The sequence below is a fragment of the Gastrolobium bilobum genome, unplaced genomic scaffold, assembly GCF_033153095.1.
Source record: "Gastrolobium bilobum isolate Gb01-03AN ecotype WA unplaced genomic scaffold, APGP_CSIRO_Gbil_v1 utg12832, whole genome shotgun sequence".
NCBI lineage: Eukaryota > Viridiplantae > Streptophyta > Magnoliopsida > Fabales > Fabaceae > Gastrolobium > Gastrolobium bilobum.
The window spans coordinates 9,861-31,571 of NW_026895792.1; the positions used below are offsets into that span (position 1 = coordinate 9,861).

At 35.5% G+C, this 21,711-nt stretch overlaps 3 protein-coding genes across 3 annotated transcripts; 1 reads left to right on the plus strand and 2 right to left on the minus strand.

The window, feature by feature from the left end:
• Positions 1-757: 757 nt before the first annotated feature.
• On the minus strand, positions 758-6,201 carry LOC133296048 (uncharacterized). The gene is made up of 4 exons (XM_061495003.1): positions 5,722-6,201; positions 5,450-5,576; positions 2,215-2,286; positions 758-1,693 (listed from the first exon to the last, which is right to left on the minus strand). The coding sequence occupies exons 1-4, from the start codon at positions 6,097-6,099 to the stop codon at positions 1,128-1,130; spliced, it is 1,143 nt and encodes a 380-aa protein (XP_061350987.1). The 5' UTR covers positions 6,100-6,201; the 3' UTR covers positions 758-1,127.
• Positions 6,202-8,120: 1,919 nt separating this feature from the next.
• On the minus strand, positions 8,121-10,484 carry LOC133296038 (probable LRR receptor-like serine/threonine-protein kinase At1g51810). The gene is made up of 7 exons (XM_061494992.1): positions 10,370-10,484; positions 9,606-10,146; positions 8,999-9,462; positions 8,767-8,902; positions 8,495-8,566; positions 8,330-8,398; positions 8,121-8,212 (listed from the first exon to the last, which is right to left on the minus strand). Exons 1-7 carry the CDS (start codon positions 10,482-10,484, stop codon positions 8,137-8,139), a joined length of 1,473 nt encoding a protein of 490 aa, XP_061350976.1. The 3' UTR covers positions 8,121-8,136.
• A 7,139-nt stretch (positions 10,485-17,623) lies between these two features.
• On the plus strand, positions 17,624-21,315 carry LOC133296041 (protein CYPRO4). Its single transcript, XM_061494996.1, has 2 exons — positions 17,624-19,331; positions 20,787-21,315. The coding sequence occupies exons 1-2, from the start codon at positions 17,733-17,735 to the stop codon at positions 21,072-21,074; spliced, it is 1,887 nt and encodes a 628-aa protein (XP_061350980.1). The 5' UTR covers positions 17,624-17,732; the 3' UTR covers positions 21,075-21,315.
• Positions 21,316-21,711: the final 396 nt, after the last annotated feature.

Sequence of the window (21,711 nt, forward strand, 5' to 3'; positions counted from 1 at the left end):
AAGTTCCTATTAGAAGCTCAATGATATGATCAATGAGTGAAGGGTTTTAAAGATATTTAATTTTAGCGAAACATGTGTGATAGTGTGACTAACCTTAACCGAGTTGACTGTATGTATAATCTCTGATAGCAGACTGAGATTATGTTAATCTTGGGAGAGATCTAAACTGAATGAAATGGTTTTAGCTGTTTTTAATCCGTGGCAGCTATGGGAAGCCTGAAATGTCTGCCGTTTTAATGGTTAATCTGTGGGATGTTTCAGGCATTGTCAATCAAGCCAACCCATCTGCATATCTAATTCAAGTCAGTTTGGGGTTACTATCCAAAGTTGGGACTTGGGAGTTCCAAATGATGTAGTTGGGACTTGGGAGTTTCCCTAGTTTCCATGTATTCAGGTTAGCCTAGTTTTGCTAGGCTAATCCTTTTACTTTCATTTTGCTGTGGTGAGTGGGGATATATCTATCCATTAAAAAAAAAAAAATAAGGAAGAAAAATTGAATTTTTTAAAGATGAGAATAAAACATTCTTAACAGTGCATGTATATTATTTTTACAACAGCTGTGCGCCGGTTCTACGATGCATTTCTCTTCATTATGAATTCATATTCAGCTATTATTTTAACAGATGGAGAAAGAGATAGAGATGCATCATACTTTAAGGCTTAAGCATAAAGGTTGAAAGACGCCTCGGACGTGATTTTCCTCAACCTTATCCTACCACAAAATTTGAAGAAGAAATAAGGAAAGTAGCAATTGAAACCCAAGAAAGTTTTTATATTATTACTATTATTTATTACAAGCAAGAGAAGCAGCGAGAAAAGGTTTTAGCAGTGTCCATTTTACATAGTACAAATTGTACTGTACCTACCACTAATTTTAAAATCCAACTTTGTACAAGGGGACATGTTATATTTACAAACTTTTTTATTTATAAACTACATTATCTTCTCCCGGAAGAACACTAGTTACACTATGTTTTTCCGAGAAAAGATAGTGTAATTTGTAAAAAAAAATTGTAAACAGATCTTTTCCCTTATTTAAGTAAATAAATCTAAATACAACACCAATGAGTTTCATTGAGTTGCTCCTAAATTCAACCTCAAGAAACAAGATAGCCAGCCATAAACATTCAATCATGTCTCAGCGATTGAGTCATCATGGCCATGAAGTCGTTTATGTCAACCATGCCATCACCATCTGTGTCCACTGCTCTCACCATTCGCTGGCAATCCTCAAGGCTACACCTTTCTCCCAGCCTTCTGAGCATTTCTTTAACTTCTTCTGCACTTATTTTCCCATCACCATTCCTATCAAATATCCGAAATGCACTGTGTATATCCATTGTCCTAATCCCACCATCCTTCTTGTGAGCCTCCATGAATTCTTTGAAATTGATGAATCCATCTCCATCCAAATCAACCACCCGGAAAATATTTGGCACTTCATGAACAGAGTCCACCATGCCTAGAGATTTTAAGGCGGCTTTGTATTCCTGTTGAGAAATTTTCCCATCATTATTGGTATCAAATTTTTCAAAAACCTGCTTCATCTCATCAACGTTAGGCTGGAAAACAGTTTTCAGCCCAGAGTTCTGTTTGTCCCTGGAGAACAGACGCGATGGCTTCCTTAGGTAATTTCTCTTTGAGAGGTTGTATTGGAAATCAAGGAAACTTGTCCTTGACATTTTATATTGCTATGGACTTGCCTGATCAGTTTTCTCTTGACATGAAAAAAGAACACCATCTTTTATATTAACGATAGAATGAAAAGCCGTAACATCTCATCATGCCAATCTTAGGCTAGAAGTAATTCCTCATCAGTTTCTGGATGACACGAAACTTAATATGCTAAAAGGAAATGCAGGACACAAAAAGAATATAGTGAGTCAAAAGATGAGAAGATATAGTGGAAAAGAATACAATCTTTCCAAAAGATACAAGTGTGCTACTTTCCTTTATGAGGAATTTTCTTTTCCAGTCTCTTTCTTGGGGCGGAGGGTATAATCTTTACCAGTCTCTAATCATAACAATATTGATTTACATGGACATTTTGAGTAACAATTAACAACATCACTTCCTTTATCCCAAACTAGTTGAGGCCAATGAGTTTGAGTAACAATCATGGAAGAATATATCTCATCAAGATGAATACAGTATAAATTCCCGAGGTGGAGAAAGGAATAAAAAACTAAAAGGGGAGGGGGGGCAATCATCATGGTGGTTTTCCATTATCATCCAAATCCTCCATCACATCAATATCCTTGCGAGCTGTTATCTTCTGCACGTATCCTGCAAAACAGACACTCCACAAGTTACTCCAAGAAGACAATCTTAAAAACAATATTTAGTAAAAGTGAAGACGAAAGAATCAATTGCATTTTAGAAAGTTGACACAGAATTAAGGCCACTCAGGTAGTTTTTTGATTGAAACTTCATACATGACCAGTAAGCGTCAGCTTGTCAAAGTTACGAAAAGGTCCACCCACAAAAGCTGAAAACTTTACATATGAAGGAAAAAAACAAATTTTTTTTTTTTTTGAGATTTCTCTACGAGGTTATTGATTACTCAACTAATGTGATAGAGCCGGGCAAGACCACAAGAGCAACAAAGCTCTCCCCACCAAGTTTTTATCACAACTACGTACCGAGGACTCAAACTTGAAACCCCTGGTTAAGTTCTTATGCCAATTGATCCACGTGCTTGGTGGTGAAGAAAAAAAAAACACACACACACACATTTAAAACAGGAATAATCTATTGACATGAGAGAAGCTCTTAGGCCACCCGATCTCTTGCTTTGTACCATTGAATGTACTAGTCAACTACGTGGGTCATCACCAACTTCACTTTGACTCCATGTTTAATGTTATAGCTGATATGATATACATTCAATAGCACAGAGCACCACAGAATCCCTCTTGACATGGAAGGTATACCCCCTACAGGGAAGGGGTGGCAGGATCAGAACAAGAACTATAACTCCTGATAAAATGTACACATAAAATTCCTATCTTAGACAAAGACTCTATACCATCAACCATTCTCACATCACATGTTTCACCATAGTATAAACCAAAAGAGAGTACATCCCAAATGACATCTTGCTCACTCATCTTGGTAAAAGAGCAGTAACTTGACCTTAGGCAAAAATTCAAGAAGCCACAATTGCTAAACGGCAAAAGACTGAACAGAAGTGTTTAATTGGTATAATTCAGTAACTATCCCGAGTAGTTGGCATATACAAATCCTCCAGATGCATCAAAAGATGCAAGAGTGAGGTAAACAATTTATGATAAAGTTAGTTTGGATTCAAACCAATAACATAGGCAAAAGAAAACTACGAAAAACGGGTGCTCTTTTCACATATCACAGGAATTTTTTCTTTGTGGTGGTTGGGGGGAACAAAAACCATGAAATTTTTATGTTGGGTGTCCTATAAAATTAGATGTCATGAATCATATGATAATAATACAGGAATCTTATTAATTTGAATTGCATAAAACCCCCAAAATCATGCAAAAGAGGAATGTCATTCTCACAATCAATCAGTAGTTTTTCACTGCAGAGAAGTCCAGAAAAAGCTCAATGTAACTTAAGTGGAAATATTCCACGTTAGAAGCAGGACAATTTTGTCACACAATTCATCTTTATATGAAATGAGAACCACTTAAACCTTCCTTTATACAAATATTTACTGGTAAGTTAATTATAAATAAAGCCACTTGTTATATTGAGGTGTAACAGTCTTAAATTTATATCATGCAAAAATAGCTTGACGAAGCCACAAATCAGATGACATGGACAGGGCATGGCTATAGACATGAAATAGATTAAATGAAGGTGCCTTGAATGCAAAAAATTCAGAAACAAAAATACTTTCCCTCTATGCTATATGGGGTAATTTAGCATGTTCACTGGAATATTTTTCAGATACATACCTAAGAAATAAACATAAATCATGTCAATAATCTTTTTTTATAATTTTAATACTTCCATTTTGTCTTGTCAAGTTTTAGCTCTCACTCATCTTCTATGCCGAAACAGTTAAGATGGTACAAAACTAAATTTAAGGAAGAATCATGCCACATAGAACAATTAATAATGCAGATACAAGACCTTTACAGATAGAAATAAATTGAAGTACAAGTCATGACTTAATGATAATCAAGAAAAAATATCCCTGAGTAGATTGCAGCTATAATTAGCATGTTTTCTTTTATAGGATGATCATACATCATATAATCACTTGCATCTAGACAGTTTTTGGTAACAAGCAAATATATGCAGATATGCTTTAAAATAAGATGATGTATACATTATAATAGAAAATATATTATTGTACATTCCTTAAATATATATCATACACATAAAAAATGCATAGACAGTCTCAACATTAAAAGAATGTCTGAGTGCAAGTACATGAGTACTTATATCTTTTACAAAGGCCAAAGGGAAAAAGAGACAATAGATTGGACAACAGAAGAAAAGAATTGTGATTACAGGAACCAAAATTGAGGCATAGAAATGAAAATTATTCATGAACTAAGCCAGCAAGTCGAGAAAATTTGGAAGCCCAAAAATGAGCTAATTTAGAACTCAATAATATAGTAAAGCTGCTAATCAAAACATGGCAGACGCAGAGTATTGCCAAGGAGATAAAGGGTTTCAATTTGATCAACATGAAACTGAATTCCTAACTTTAAGGGCATTAAGAATGCTTAATAGTTTAGAAGTAGTTAATTTTTTTCTCTGGTGCCTTGGTAAAAGAACAGCAGTTAGCACTGTAGAATGGGGTGAATTAGATATGCCTAAACCTAGACATTCGACATGAAAAAATGAACCTAAATAGAACTCGAGGCTTTGGAAGTTGAAGCCCGTAAATAGATAAATAGCATGAGGTGATAGTCAAAGCCAAATTTTGCTAAAATTCCTCCCCCATCTCCCCCTCCCCCAAGACTCAAACACACTCTTTTTCGTCTTGAGAAGTGTTAGCACAACAACAACAACAACAACCAAGCGTTAACTCCCTATAAATTTGGCCCAGAGCACAAGGCTCCCACCATTTTGGATTGTGGAGAGAGCTAGACATATCCAGTATATTAGAAATAAACAAAAGAATAGAGAGAAAAATCTCTAAACAAGCTGTTGTCATGATAATATGAACCTACAGGAGAATGCTCATCCTCTAAATAAGTTAGTGTCTAATATAATTCATACATAAGCAAACTTGTTTATGTAGCAATGACCTTTAAAGATCAGACCATGACATTTAATATTGTTCATCTAAAGAAGATTCTTAATGTCACAAGTACTCTATCTCTCTCAAATCCCTCTTCCTCCAAAACACCTATGCTTCTCTCCACAACAAATCATACTGCTTACAAGTTTTAGCCCAATCAATACCAAACATAACTTGTCACAAAACGGAGTATAGAAAAGACAAACGCATTACCAATTCCCATGCAAGGAATGCATTTGCAGGTAATCTCTTTCCCTCTTTTGTTATAGTTGCTCACATATCCTGATCCTTGGCAACTACGGCACTTGCCAGTCCATTCATACACAACCTCTTTACAATCCTACAAGTCAAAATAGGAACCAAATTTATCTCCATAATTTTGTGGAATATAAAAAACTTGTTTTTGCAACTAAGTAAATTACTCAAATTGAACTCACTCGGCAAGCACCCCAAAAAATCAAATTTAAGGATAATTATGCAAAAACCTCGAATTTGGGATCGCATTGAAGGCGCTTATCAATCTCTTCGGGCGAAACCGGCGAGGAATCAGGGTACGTCATGGGAAGGGGTAAAGGTTCACTATCATTATCCAAATAGCTCTCTCTATTCCGAGACCATTTCTTCTCCTTTGCCTTCACCCTCATCCCGTCGTTCCAGCCGGCGCGCCTCGCGGCGGCGCCGCTTCCTTCCACGGAGGGTCCTCCTCCGTCGGGGCCCTGGCCGAGCCTCAGGCCTCCGGCGACGGCAGCAGCGGACTGGAAGAGGCGAGGGAAGGAGGAGGGTCCCGGCGAGAGGTCTCCGGCGGAGGCACGGCAGCGGAAGGCGGAAGGGAAGAAGAGGGAGCTTGCATTAGTGGAGAACATTCGCAGAAGATGTGTTCACTACACGTGAACATGGAAAGGAAGGACCTGAATACAACGTTGAGCTGTGTAATTCAAAAAAACAAGAGCAACACGATACTGAAGGATAGCTCAACGAAGAACGAAAAAAAAAAAAAAAAGGTATGTTGGAATTAAATAAAGAAAATAATTTAATTTTTTATATACCTAATAAAAATATGTAGAGTTTAATATTTTTTTTCACTCGTCTTCTTTTAATATAACCCACCTCAACCCTACACATTTTTTTTATATGATTGGGAGATAAAATTATATTTTAAACATTAATTCGGTAAAAAAAAGGGTTGAATTTGTTTGTTATTACGTAATACACGTTCTTCGGAGTTTGCAAAAGAGTGTCTGAGCAATATGTAAGTTAGTGCAATTATTACCTTGAGATGAAAAATGATAGTAAATAAAATATATGTTTATGTTTAATTAATTTCGGGAGATAGTTTATTATTTTAATATTTTTAAACAAAACTAAAAATTGCGTTATTTTAAATATAAAATATTTTGATTTAAGCAAGATTTGGATGAAAGATGAGATTTGAGCTTATATATTTAAGAAATATAATATTTTATTCAAATCTTTTAAACAAGTGAAGTTAACCCCAGTGAATTAATGTGGTCATGCTAAACGTTCTCAATTATTAATATACAAATTAACAATTTTCCTATTTTTTATAGCAACGCGTTTTTCATGGCCTTGATTTTTAATATTATTTCGCATAACCTCATATCATGATCTATTTTCAATGTCAGAGTGAATACTTTATGATGTAATATGAATTTGAGTACTTCTACTTTCGGTTCCTTGAAATATTTTTAGAATATTATCACGTCGATTTTAAAACTAAAATAATAAATATTTGACGTCAAAAATTTTATAAGTTGCAATTTATTAGGATCCAATATTGTCACTCAATGACAAAAAAAAATCTTTTCGGACCAATTGATGTCACTAAATTTTTGAAGACTAAATTAGTGAGGTACTCTAAATTTGAACAGGTTAAAATTTAAAATAACATCTTCACATTGTTTGGTGAGAAAAGTGTTTCTTTATTTACAATCAATGCTATAATTTGCTAAAGGCTTCCTCGTGAATTTTTCTTCTTAAGAGCAAAAAGGCAGAAAGATAATCTGATCATTACCTTGGAAAGAACACGCACTTATTATAGATTTATCAAATTGGTGTTATTATTAGCAAGATTCACACTGGTTGTATTAATTAGAATGAAAGACTCATGATTGCTGCTTCATCACTGAGGTAAAACAAAAAGGCAGGGGAAAAAACAAGATATCGGTGAACACAAGAAACAACCTCTAGGAGGCTTCACCCGGTTTATGATGAATATATAGAATCTATTTTTATGTATTCATTACTGATTTATGATGTATTTACTTACATATAGTTTTGGTTTACAATATGATGTCTGGCACAGTGTGATCAAGAAATAATGGGATTAATATCCAGTGCCAATTCTCCACGTCCTATCAGACACTATGATTCTATTGAAGACTTCCAAGTCAAATTCTAAACCGGCTTGATTTGCGATTGCATTGTGCTGATTCTGAGAGATGAATTTCTGGAGCCACCTTAGCAACAAAAACACACAACTATCAGTTAGCAATATGAACTTGAGCTTCAGGAACTCATTAAGTGTTGAGTTTGTAAGTAGCAAAGGTATGAATCTAGTGATGCACTTACTTGTAGTTTCACTTCGCTTTAGTGTTTGGAAATAACTGTTCTCACTTCAAAACTCTTGTTTTGAAAATCGGAATAACTGATTTCACAGACATCATTTGTCACGGAGCACACAGAAGTTAGTATGCATATATGAATGTTGAAAGATTAAATGTTTGTAAAGTATATGAGGGTTTTATTTATTAGCATGTAACATGACCATTTGAAGAGATATGCTAAACCAAGTGGGGAATATATCCGGTTAACTAAGGCCTAATAAAAAGGAAGAAGTAAAGCATTGCAGTGTTTAGTTTATTCCTGAGAGGGTCAAAATCTTACATTTCACGTAGTTTTGGGAGCTCCACTGTTGATGGAGGAAGTGATCCTTCAAACTTGTTATTCTCCAAATGCCTTAGATTTAACAACGATAGAAGAAAAAAGGAGTTAAAGATCAAGTTAATGTGGACAATTTAAGAAATTACAGGAATTAAAAATAACATGAGATGATGCATCTTTTGGGGTACTTACAAAGTTTGTAACTCCTTCAGTTCACTCAAGTCAGGGATGGTGCCTGAGAGTTTGTTTCCCCCAAGCCAACTGTAATCAAATATTCACAAAATAGCATGATTTAGCGGTTTAAAAAAAAAAAGGAATCACTTAGGACAATTGAAGTCAAAGGGCTAGATTCCATACAGATGAACAAGTGCGGTTAGATTTCTAATACTTGGAGGAAGTGTCCCAGCCAGCCCGGCATTTGTTAAGTTCCTTCACATATACAAAAAAAACAAAATATGTGAATCCACCATTAAACATGAATGGCACCAGAGAATTTATTAGAGGTGACAATTGTTACTAGATTCATTCTTCCACTCTCATTTGCTTATGAATCAGATGAACCAAATAAAGCAGACTTCAAGAGGTATATTAAGAATTTAATGGGAGTTGTAGCCAATAGGTGAACTCACACAGTGGTGACTCTTGCAATAAAATCATTAGAGCATGTAACTCCAGTCCACGAATACCCTTTAGGTAGGCAAGGATCACCGTTCCAATCAAGAGGTGGATTCTGAATGCTTTGAGCCAAATGTCCAATTGCAATTACTATGGATAGCCATAACAACTAAATGATTCAAACAAGTAACTTCATGATTGTAATTTAGTCAAAAAAATTACAAAATAGTGAGATTAATAAGTTACCATCTCTAGTCTGAGTTCTACCACCAAGAGGCAGAATCTGATAAACTTCCCCAGCATTGATCACGGGTCCAACAGGTGCCCCACCAGCAGGGGTCATGGTAATTTTGCTCTGCCCAGAAAGTGGCCATTGTGCAGCATAAACTGTGACACCCTTAGCTGTGGCATTAAGGCTGGAGTAAAAAGTATGGCCATTAATAGAAACATCAAAGACTCTCCAGCTGTAAGGGCTTGGATTTCTGTTGTCTTGAAAATATAGGGAAATGTAGTAGTAGGTGCTTGGAAGGGATACAGGTGGCCACTTAATTTCAAGTGTCTTCCCTCTACTAGTGGTAATACCATAACTGAATGCTTTAGCTGGTGGGTGGTTCCAGAAGTCTGAACTAGTTACATTTGAATGACTTTCCACAACAGGATTCTGGTCCTTAAATGGTTGCCACATCCGGTTGAATTTGTCATCTGGAAAACTAGGTTCACAAATAAAAACATCTTAATGATATCAGAATTCTCACCATGCCTTTATATAATTCAACATTTTCTACCATTTGACTAAACATATACATTATTCAATATAAGTCATCAATATATATATTTGCATACCCTTCCTTACCTAATGATATCTTCACCTCCAAAGTCATGCCTGGCAACAGATACAAGTGCATACTTGGTAAAGTCAGTAGGATTATACAAAGAACCATCCAACCTCTTCACCTCCAAAGCTGAAATGAACGGGCTTGAACTCCCTGTGTTTGAATTCCTGGCCAAGCACACGCTCAATGTCTTCCCTGATGACACTACAATAACCTCATAGTAGGAACTAGAACCTTTGGCATAGTCCTCTGTGGTGTTAACAATGCTCCATCTGGTTCCTTCAACGATTTGATCAAACACAGGAGGCTGCTTCCCTCCATCAAAACCTCCATAATAGTATATAGTCTTCACAAGGTATTTGCTACCTTTGATGGAGGGAAATGAATAGCAAAATTTTCTAGCCGATGTATCAGGAAAGTAACGCAATGTTGATAGTATTGGTAGCAAGTCTGGTTTGTTGATAGTGGTGGTGTTACCCACCTTGACGTAGCTTCCATCAGGAATGTATTTGATACTATCTACCGTTACCTCTTTGGAGCCCCCGCAATCTAAAAAATACCCTGCATGCATGCAAAAATGTGGGTGGAATTCAAATGCTAGGAAAAAAGATTAAATTGTATGCAATATTACATGCAGGCATTATTGAAAATAAAGAAGAAGAAAAATACAAATTTAATTAACCCATTAATCTATGAATAACAAAATGAATGCAAATTCATAACAAGATTGGTTTGATGAATTTCGTTATTATTAAATGTGGGGTTATATAATATAAATTTGTACCTAGAGGATCAGAAGCTAGGCCAGAGTGGGCAAGGACAGGGATTGTGACAAGCCATAGGAGGAAGACGGAGGGGCTCATATTGTCATAAGCCACGACTGCCCCACCTGAAAGCATGCGATTTGGGAAGCTTTTTTGAAAACGGAAGAGAAAGAGAAAGTGAAGGTGGTGTGGTGTGGTGTACGGCATGGCCTCGTTCGAGATTTCAGAAGAGTTGACACGTCCAAGGCTCTCCTGAAAGATAGAAATAGTCATGGCTTGACTTGGTCATATACAGCATCCACTGTATATATATAATCTATTAAGCCACATTGGCATTGTTTGGTATTAAACGGCAAATAGTTTCTTTCTTTCTTTCTTTTTAGTAGACAAAAAGGGCTTTAGAAGAATCTTGTTTAATACTCGAATCCTTGACATTTTGGCTTCCCTTGGATTTCTATTCAAAAAATGAAAATTCAAGATTGAATAATCTTGTTTAAGTTTTATCATCCCAAATATTGGTGGTGTCTTTTTCAGGCAAAAAAAAAATTAAAATTTTATAAATTGTTCCAAAATACTATGTTTTCATAATTTCTTATTTAAATCATAATATTTTAAAAAAAATTACCTATAAACTCAATCATCACTATAGATTTCCAAATCCATTATATGAAATTTATACACTATAAACTCTCTACTTTCATGTTTCAACATATTCTTTCTCCCTCATCCATAATTGGGCATTATTGTAACAAAAGTAATAAGTATTCATGGGTTCCTCGAGATTTGTCATGTCATTTCATTTTATTATTATTATCTCATCTCATCTCATGCTTAGTTTATTTGTTTCTCTAATTATATTTTTGTAAAGTTTTACTAAATATTGTCCAACCGTAATTAATTTTTATCTCATCTCGTACTTAGTTTATTTGGGCGCGATCAGTCTCGCCTATTTTGGGCGCGGCCGGATGTTATAGATTCGTAAATTGATTATAAAATGATGTGTTTTCATAATTTCTTATTTAAATAATAATATTTAAATTTTTGTTGGAGTACTAATTCTTTTATTATTATCTCATCTCGTACTTAGTTTTTTTGGGGCGCGAATGGTTGTTATAGATTTGTAAATTGGTTCTTAAATACTACGTTTTCATAATTTCTTATTTAAATAATAGTATTTAAATTTTTGGTGGAGTACTAATAAGACGTAGGCAATTGCTAGATGTTCATTGTGGTAGAGCAAGGCTTGCTCCTTTGCTTCCTAATCAATGTCATGAAGAACATATCTTGTAACAGGAATGTATCGTGTATCTTTAATCCCACTCAAATCCTTTAACTTTTCATCATCCTTGTAAAGAGTTGGATTCTTATATTCAATAATTATGTTCTTGTCAATTTTAAATTTTCCCATCCCAAATGTTGGTGTTGTCTATTTTGGGCAAAAAAATTAAAATTTCGTAAATAGTTCCAAATTGTAACATTTTCATAATTTCTTATTTAAATAATAATATTTAAATTTTTTTGCCTATAAACTGAATCATCACTATAGATATCCAAATCCATTATATGAAACTTATATACTTACAACAATTTTTTATTTTTAGGGTGCAAACATTCACCACTTTCATGCTTCCACATACTCGGTCTCCCTCATCTATAATTTGGGTATTATTGTAACAAAAGTAATAAGTTTTCATGCGTGCCTGGAGATTTGTCTTAATGTCATATACATTTTGTTATTATTATCTCATCTCGTACACAGTTTATTTCTTTCTCTAATTATATTTTTGAAAAGTTTTACTCAATATTGTCCAATCATGATTAATTTTTATCTCATCTCAAACTTAGTTTATTTGGGCGTGACTTGTCCCGCACATTTTGGGCGCGAATGGTTGCTATAGATTTGTAAATTGGTTTCAAAATGTTACGTTTTCATAATTTCTTATTTAAATTATAAATTTAAATTTTTGGTGGAGTACAAATAAGACCATAGGAAATTGTAAGACGTTCACAGTGGTATAGCAAGGCTTGCTCCTTTGCTTCATGTTAAATGTCATGAAGAACATATCTTTTTTAAGAATATATCTTGCATCTTTCATCCCGCTCATAGCCTTTAACTTTTAATCATCCTTGTAAAGAGAAGGATTCTTATATTCAATAATTATGTTCTTGCTAATTTTTAAATTTTCTCATCCCAAATGTTGGTGGTGTCTTTTTGGGGCAAAAAAAATTAAAAATTCATAAATTAGTTCTAAAGTGTTATTTCGTAATTTCTTATTTAAATAATAATATTTAAATTTATTTTTTTGCCTATAAACTCAATAATCACTGTAGATATCAAAATCCATAAAACTTACATACAAACCACATTTTTTTATTTTTAAGGAGCAAACACTCTACTTTCATGCTTCAACATACTCTGTCTCCCTCATCCATAATTGGGCATTATTGTAACAAGAGTAATAAGTTTTCATGTGTGCCTCGATATTTGTCTTAATGTCATATACATTCTGTTAGTATTATCTCATCTTATACTCAGTCTATTTCTTTCCCTAATTATATTTTTCAAAAGTTTTACTCAATATTGTTCAATGGTAATTAATTTTTATCTCATCTCGTACTTAGTTTATTCGGGCGCGACCTGTCACGCCTATTTTGGGCGCAAATGGTAGCTATAGATTCATAAATTGGTTTTAAAATGCTATATTTTCGTAATTTCTTATTTAAATAATGATATTTAAATTTTCGGTGGAGTACTAATAAGTCTGTAGGCAATTGCTAGATGTTCACCATGGTAGAGCAAGGCTTGCTCCTTTGCTTCCTGATCAATGCCATGAAGAACATATCTTGTGTCAAGAACATATCCTGCATCTTTCATCCCACTCAAAGCCTTTAACTTTTCATCATCCTTGTAAAGAGTAGGATTCTTATACTTAATAATTTTGTTCTTGCCAATTTTTAAATTTTCCCATCCCAAATGTTGGTGGTGTCTTTTTGGGGAAAAAGATTTAAAATTTCGCAAAGTGGTTCCAAATTGTAACATTTTCATAATTTCTTATTTAAATAATAATATTTAAATTTTTTTGCCTATAAACTCAATCATCACTATAAATATCCCAATCCATTATATGAAACTTATATACTAACAATAATTATTTATTTTTAGGTTGCAAACACTCTCCACTTTCATGCTTCTATATACTTGGTCTCCCTGATCTATAATTAGGCATTATTGTAACAAAAGTAATAAGTTTTCATGCATGCCTCGAGATTTGTCTTAATGTCATATACATTCTTTTATTATTATCTCATATCGTACTTAGTTTATTTGTTTATCTAATTATAATTTTGTAAAGTTTTACTCAATATTGCTCAATACTAATTAATTTTTATCTCATCTCGTACTTAGTATATTTGGGCACGACCGATCCTGCCTATTCTGGGCGATAGTTACTATAGATTCGTAAATTGATTTCAAAATACTACGTTTTCATAATTTCTTATTTAAATAATAATGTTTAAATTTTTGGTGGAGTAATAATAAGACCATAGGCAATTGCTAGATGTTTACTATGGTAGAGCAAGACTTGCTCCTTTCTTTCCTAATCAATGTCATGAAGAACATATATTGCATCTTTCATCCCACTTAAAGCCTTTAACTTTTCATCATCCTTGTAAAGAGTGGTATTCTTATATTAAGTAATTTTGTTCTTGCCAATTTTTAAATTTTGCCATCCCAAATGTTGGTGGTATCTTTTTCGGGCAAAAAATTTAAAATTTCATAAATTGGTTCCAAAATGTTACATTTTCATAATTAAAAATTTAAATAATAGTATTTAAATTTTTTTGCCTATAAACTCAATCATCACTATAGATATCCAAATTCATTATACGAAATTTATATGCTAATAACATTTTTTATTTTTGGGAGCAAATACTCCACTTTCATGCTTCAACATACTTTGTCTCCCTCATTCATAATTTGGCATTATTGTAACAAAAGTAATAAGTTTCATGCATGCCTCAAGATTTGTCTTAATGTCATATACATTCAGTTATTATTATCTCATCTCGTACTCAGTTTATTTGTTTCTCTAATTATATTTTTGGAAAGTTTTACTCAATATTGTGGAATCGTAATTAATTTTTATCTCATCTCGTACTTAGTTTATTTGGGCACGACCAGTCAGGCTTATTCTGGGGCCGAATGGTTGCAATAGATTCATAAATTAGTTTCAAAATATCACATTTTCATAATTTCTTATTTAAATAATAATATTTAAATTTTTAGTGGAGTACAAATAAGACCATAGGAAATTGCAAGACGTTCATAGTGGTATAGCAAGGCTTGCTCCTTTTCTTCCTGTTAAATGTCATGAAGAACATATCTTATTTTAGGAATATATCTTGCATCTTTCATCCCACTCACAGCCTTTAACTTTTCATCGTCCTTGTAAAGAGGAGGGGTGTGTTTGAATGTGTTTTTATTTTTAAAACTATTTTATATAACAACTTATATAAGCTGTTTTGTAGGAAAAAGAAGAAAATAAATTTGTTTGATTATAATTACTAGAATGTCACTAATGAAATGTTATTCTCCGTGTTTCTGTCAGTTTTAATAGAATCATGCACACCCTTCTAGAGGAGTCTGTCAGGGGATCCTCTTTCTCCTTATTTGTTTATTATGGCAATGGAGAAGCTCAGCCATATTATCAATACTGCAGTCCAGGGAAATCTTTGAAAGCCAATCCGGGCTAGTAAAGAAAGGCCTGCTATATCCCATCTGATGTTTGCTGATGATCTAATGCTTTTTGCTGAAGCTAATACAGCTCAAATCCAAACTATCCTAAAATGCATGCAGCTTTTTGGAGATATTTCGGGTCAAAGAGTGAACCAACAGAAGACTAGTATTTTTTCTCGAAGAATACTCCTGCTAGTGTAGCGGATGAGATTACAGGATTATGTGGTTTTAAGAGGATGCGTAATGTAGGAAGACATTTGGGGGTGTGGATGAAGCATGGAAGAGCTTCTAGAGAAGCATATGCTAACATTATAGAAAAAATTCAAAATAAGCTTAATGGTTGGCAAGCAAAAATCCTATCACAAGCGAGAAGGATTACTCTGTCTCAATATGTTCTATCCATTATTCCTTTCTTTCAGATGCAATGTGATAAAATCTCAAAGGCCATCTGCTATGAAATTGAAAAATTGCAAAGAAGATTTATTTGGGGTGACACAGAGGAGAAAAAAAAGATGCATCTTGTGGGCTGGGAAACAATTACAAAATCGAAGGATGAGGGAGGTTTGGGGATAAAAAAGTTAACTCTCATGAATGATGCTTTTGTAGGGAAGCTTGTTTGGGATATTTTTTCACAACCTGATAAATTCTGGGTTCAATTCATCAGGGCTAAGTATAGTGGGTAGCAAGGAGGAAATGATATTTTTCATAGTAAAAATGGTGATTCAAGGTTGTGGAAGTATATTTGTTCAACTTGGAAGAATTTAGAGGGTCACCTCAGTTGGGAGATTGGCAATGGATCGGATATTTCTTTTTGGAAAGATAAATGGATTCAAAATGGTGGAAGGCTTCTGGATATGGCTTCAGGTCCACTTCCTTGGGAGGAGATTAATAAAAAGGTGGCTGATTATGTTAATGGGCAAGGAAATTGGGATGTCCAGCTCTTATCTAGTTGGCTTCCATTAGATATTATTTCAGTGATTAAAAGCATGCTGCCTCCAAATGAGCAGGATGGTGCTGACTATGTGCGTTGGAAGTTGAAGGATTCAGATCATGTTTCAGTTAAGAGCATTTATCATACTCTAGCAGGTACTAATTCTGATACTGTCTATAACTCCTCTATTTGGAAAAAAGTTTGGAAGTGGGAAAGACCTCAAGTGGTTAGATTGTTTTTATGGAAAGATATTCATGATAGATTGCCAACAAAAAATAGATTGAGTTCTTTTGATATTGGTCAACCTGATTGCCCCATATGTATGGAAGGTGCTGAAGTTTCTTTACATTTATTAAGAGATTGTAGGGATATGAGGACCCTTTGGTTAAACCTTATTCCTAACAGCCTTGGTCATTCTTTTTTCACGGATGATTTACATGTTTGGATGGATAGAAATCTGGCTTGTAGGGAAAGGTCTAAAGAGGATATACCATGGTGTATTATCTTTGGAATCGCTTGCTGGTGGGCTTGGAAATGGAGGAATGATGTTATCTTTGGCAATAATTCTGCTCATCCTAACCATTATAAAGAAAACCTGATTATTTTTAAAGCCAAGGAAGTCCATCTTGCTTTTCAGTTTGCTAACAGACATAATTCAATAAAGATTACAGCAGATATCCCTATCTGCTGGAAGCCTCCTGATGAGAGTTGGATTAAATTGAATACTGATGGTGCTTGTCGAAGCTCTCTTGGTTTGGCTGCTTGTGGTGGTATTGCTAGGAACCATATGGGGCATTGGCTCAAAGGTTTCTCGTACAAAGTGGGCTTTTGTAATTCTCTTAATGTTGAATTGTGGGGTATACTCAAAGGGTTAGAGATGCCTTAGGAAGAAGGCTGGAAAAATCTTATTGTTGAATCTGATTCAGCATCTGCACTCACCATTATTTCTCAAAATGGTGTTGCAGCCTGTGAATCTCATCGGGTGGTTCGAATACGAGCTTGGTTACAAAAATACTGGCGGGTTCATTTAGTCCACACATACAGAGAAGGCAACTTCTGTGCTGATTGGCTGGCAAACTATGCTCTGGATAATCTTAGTGCTCCAGATATGTCTATCTTTTGTTATCCTCCTTCTCAGATTCAATCTGTTTTTATTGCTGATTTAGCATCTGTTTGTAGAGTCTGTACTGTGACTATTTTGTAGCTTCCTGCTGGTTTTTTGATTCCAGCGTACCCAAAAAAAAAAATTCATACACACCCTTGTTAAATACAAGGGAAAAAAAAACAAAATATTCAATCATCTTTAGTATTGACCACCAAGCACTAAGTATGGGGCTGGGTTTAGCCGCGCTTCACACTACGAACACGGATCCAAACACGAGCCCAACACTGAAACATCTTAGCTTAGAGGCACCCGGACCAATGCAACGCATGTGAGAGGGGAGGAGAGAGGAGAGTGAAGAAAGAAGAGAAAGGAAGAGGAGTGAGAAGCGGCCGAAGGAATTAATTTCCCTTAGCTTAGCCATAAAGTTATGTAATTAATGATTAAATTAAAAAAAAAAAAAAAAAGTGCGTTAAATCCACGCCTGGAAGAAGCAAGTTTAGCCGCGTGCCTCTCACACTAACCGCGATAGTAATGCTATAAAACCGTAAACGTAACCGAATCCCATAGCATTCATTCATTTCGAAAATCAAAATCAAATTCAGAGTTCAAATGGGTACCTCTCAGAGCCGCGAGGGTCTCGAAGTCACTGACTCTGACTCTGATGATTACGAACACGAAGAAGATAAAGAAAAAGAAGAAGAAGACGAAGATCATGAGCAATACAAAGACTCTCAAGCTTCCTCTGTATCCCAATCTACCCAGCTCGATGAAGTAGACGCAAGGCTCAAAGCTTTGAAACTCAAATACCAATCACCTTCTTCACAAACCCCTCTTCCCAAAAACGCCGTCAAGCTTTACCTTCACATCGGCGGCAACACTCCCAATGCCAAGTGGATCCTCTCCGACAAGCGTACTTCCTACGCCTTCGTCAAATCCAACGAAGACGAAGATGAAAACGATGAAGACGAGGGTGGTGAGTGGGTTCTCAAAGTCGGTTCCAAGGTTCGCGCTAGGGTTTCCTCCGAAATGCAATTGAAAATGTTCGGCGATCAACGCCGTGTGGATTTCGTCTCCAACGGCGTCTGGGCCTTGAAATTCCCCACCGACGAATCCTACCGGAAATTCGTTACCGAATTCCAGAATTGCATGTTCGAGAACGTGTACGGGCTTGAATCCACCGAAGAGAACAAGGTGAAGGTTTACGGGAAGGAGTTTATCGGGTGGGTTAAACCGGAAGCCGCCGACGATTCGGTCTGGGAGGATGCTGACGATGGGCTCGGGAAGAGTCCCGAACCGGCTCCGGTTCGGCCGAGAGAGGATTTAATTGAAGAGTTCGAAGAGGCCGCGAACGGCGGAGGGGTTCAGACGTTAACGCTGGGCGCTCTCGACAACAGTTTCTTGCTTAACGACACCGGCGTTCACGTTTACCGGAATTTCAACCGTGGGATTCACGGCAAGGGCGTTGCCGTGAAATTTAACGGTGGGAATTCGAGACAAGAGACACCGAACAAGGCGTTGTTGATGAGAGCAGAGACTAACATGATGCTCATGAGTCCCTTAACAGATGGGAAGCCCAACGCTTCGAAGCTTCACCAGCTTGATATTGAGACGGGGAAGATTGTAACGGAATGGAAGTTTGAGAAGGATGGTGCTGATATCACGATGAGGGATATCACTAATGATACAAAGGGTTCACAATTGGATCCCTCGGAATCAACCTTTTTGGGGTTGGATGATAATAGGCTATGTCAATGGGACATGCGTGATAGGAAAGGGATTGTTCAGAACATTGCCACGGCTAGTTCGCCTGTGTTGCATTGGAACCAGGGGCATCAGTTCTCGAGAGGGACTAACTTTCAGTGCTTTGCAACAACTGGAGATGGGTCCATTGTTGTGGGGTCATTGGATGGGAAGATAAGGTTGTATTCGAAGACTTCGATGAGGCAAGCTAAGACTGCTTTCCCAGGGCTTGGTTCGCCAATTACCAGTGTTGATGTTACTTTTGATGGCAAGTGGGTGCTGGGCACCACTGACACTTATTTGGTACTGATTTGTACCTTGTTCACTGATAAAGATGGGAGAACCAAGACTGGGTTTAGTGGTCGTATGGGAAACAGGATTGGTGCTCCCAGACTCTTGAAGCTGACTCCTCTGGATTCGCATTTAGCTGGCGCTGGCAATAAGTTTCATGGTGGCCATTTCTCATGGGTAAACATTTTTTGCAATTATAATTAAATTGCCCTGCATTTGCATTAACATCTTTATACGTATCAGTGTAGTATTCTTATATATGTCAGTCTTGGCAATATCTTAAACTACGGGGCATTTAAATTGTCTTTGATAGATTATTGTGAATCTAGCTTCTTTCTTTTACTTTTTGTTTATACCTAGTAATTTATTCATCAAATTGAAAATTGTGACTAAATTACCATTACTACTGCAAACTTCTTTTTGCCGTTTCTTTTGTTATGGGACAATTATTTCTCCTTGTATTGTAGTTTTCTTACCATTTACCATAAGCTACGCGAAAACAAATTTGTTATTCATGATTAGCATGGGGTAAATCTAGTAAACATCAGATGCTTTCTGTTCCTGTTGTTTTGGTTTCATTGACGTTGTTTAAGTTACACATGAGTGAATAGTGCCAACGAACAAACCAGATTGAAAATTTTAACAAATAAACTTGCTTTCAGAGACTTTTAAAGAAATGTAGTGATATCAACTGGTTCTCATAAAGTTATCAATTATCTATGGAAACTTGCTAACTGAAATACTTTCTATTAACCCCATAGTGTGTTGTCTAAGCTGGCATGACTACTCTGAAGCAAGGACTTTTTCCATTGTTCTGATGCCCCTGCTTTTGGGTTGAAGGACTCGCCTTTATTTTTAAGTATGAATTTGTATGCTTTGTATTTAGTTATTGATGAAAACATGACCATTTTGAAACAATCATGGTAAAGTCCTTATTATTTGCTCTTAATGTTTGAGTATTATTATGCTAATTATGGACCTAGGAGTGAAATCACCCAGCTTTTGTTAAAGACGATAACAGTATGGAGGTAATGTGATCCATACTAGAGCATTGTTGGAATTATCATGGAACTGGTCTGATGGAGCAAGAAATTCAAGTTGCAGATTGAAAGATGATAGGCGGGATAACATTATGGTGGGTAGCATTAGTAGTAGAGGATATTTAAAAAATTGACAAAAGGGATACTATAACAATAACGCCAGTGGTGCAAGCAAGTGGTATTTTTATTTTACAATGTTTTCTGTAAATTTGCTGAAATTATGAAAAAGAAATTCAATTTGCATGATTTTGAGAGAGATTTGAGTAATTTTTTAAGCAACAATATTTCTGTGTATCCTGTAAGTCTTCGGTCGATCAACATTTGTAGGGAACTATATATATAGGGATGGCCACCTATGCGCACCTCAAGAGAGAATTCCTTGTTTATTCCATGTTGCATACTTGCATATAAAGTGAACTAGATACTTTAATTTAAATTGATGACATCTGTGAAACATGTTGTCATATGTGAATTGATAGCTTGCTTGTAGTGTGCGGGTGGAACCCTATTCTACCTGTAGACTCATTAATACTATAGTTTACTGAGTCAATCAACTTGCAGCAAGTGTCCCTCATATGTTTTTGTCTTTCAGGTCACTGAGAATGGTAAACAGGAACGCCACCTTGTTGCAACTGTGGGCAAGTTTAGTGTGATATGGGATTTTCAGCAGGTGAAGAACAGTGCTCATGAATGTTACAGGAATCAACAAGGGCTGAAGAGCTGTTACTGTTATAAGATATTATTAAAGGATGAGTCAATTGTAGAATCACGATTTATGCATGACAAGTTTGCTGTTAGTGACTCCCCAGAAGCTCCGTTGGTGGTGGCAACTCCTATGAAAGTCAGCTCTATCAGCCTGTCTGGAAAGCGACATGGTTAAACCTTTGTTTACGTTTTTTTGTTTTAGGGTTTCAAATTTCTGGTGTTAAGAGTGCCTTTGAACAACTTATTGAATTGTATTCAAGTTGATGCTGTTTATTCTTGTGTACAGTTAAGTTTTAGGTTTCCCTGTATCTATTTTCACTCTTATACTGTGTTCATTTTTGTGATTACAAGTCTGGGTTTGCAAACAGTGAACTGTCCTTTTTTTTGTTTTTTCCCTCCAAATAAAGAAAGATTAATTGGTTATAAAATAGCTGCAGTTCCACGGCGAGTGATTCTCTGTCTCGCATGCATTGGATTAATGGAGATTTACTAGATTTAGGAGAAAATTACTGCTTTCTTACTTAATTTGAAAAGACTTTATTAATAATTTAATACTCGAAGATAAGATCATTTGACATCGGTATCAAATTTTGAAATTTGATATAAAATTTTAATCGATGATTTTTGTCTTATCATTTATTACAAATTAATAATTAATTAATAAATTTAATTCGCAATAAATAATAACGATTAATATAAATCAATGGTAACGATTTGATTTCAAATTTTAAAGTTTGGAACTTGTGTCAAAGGATCTGCCTAACTGCCCCTAAAACTTTGAAAAAAATTCATTTTCACCTATTGTGATTTTG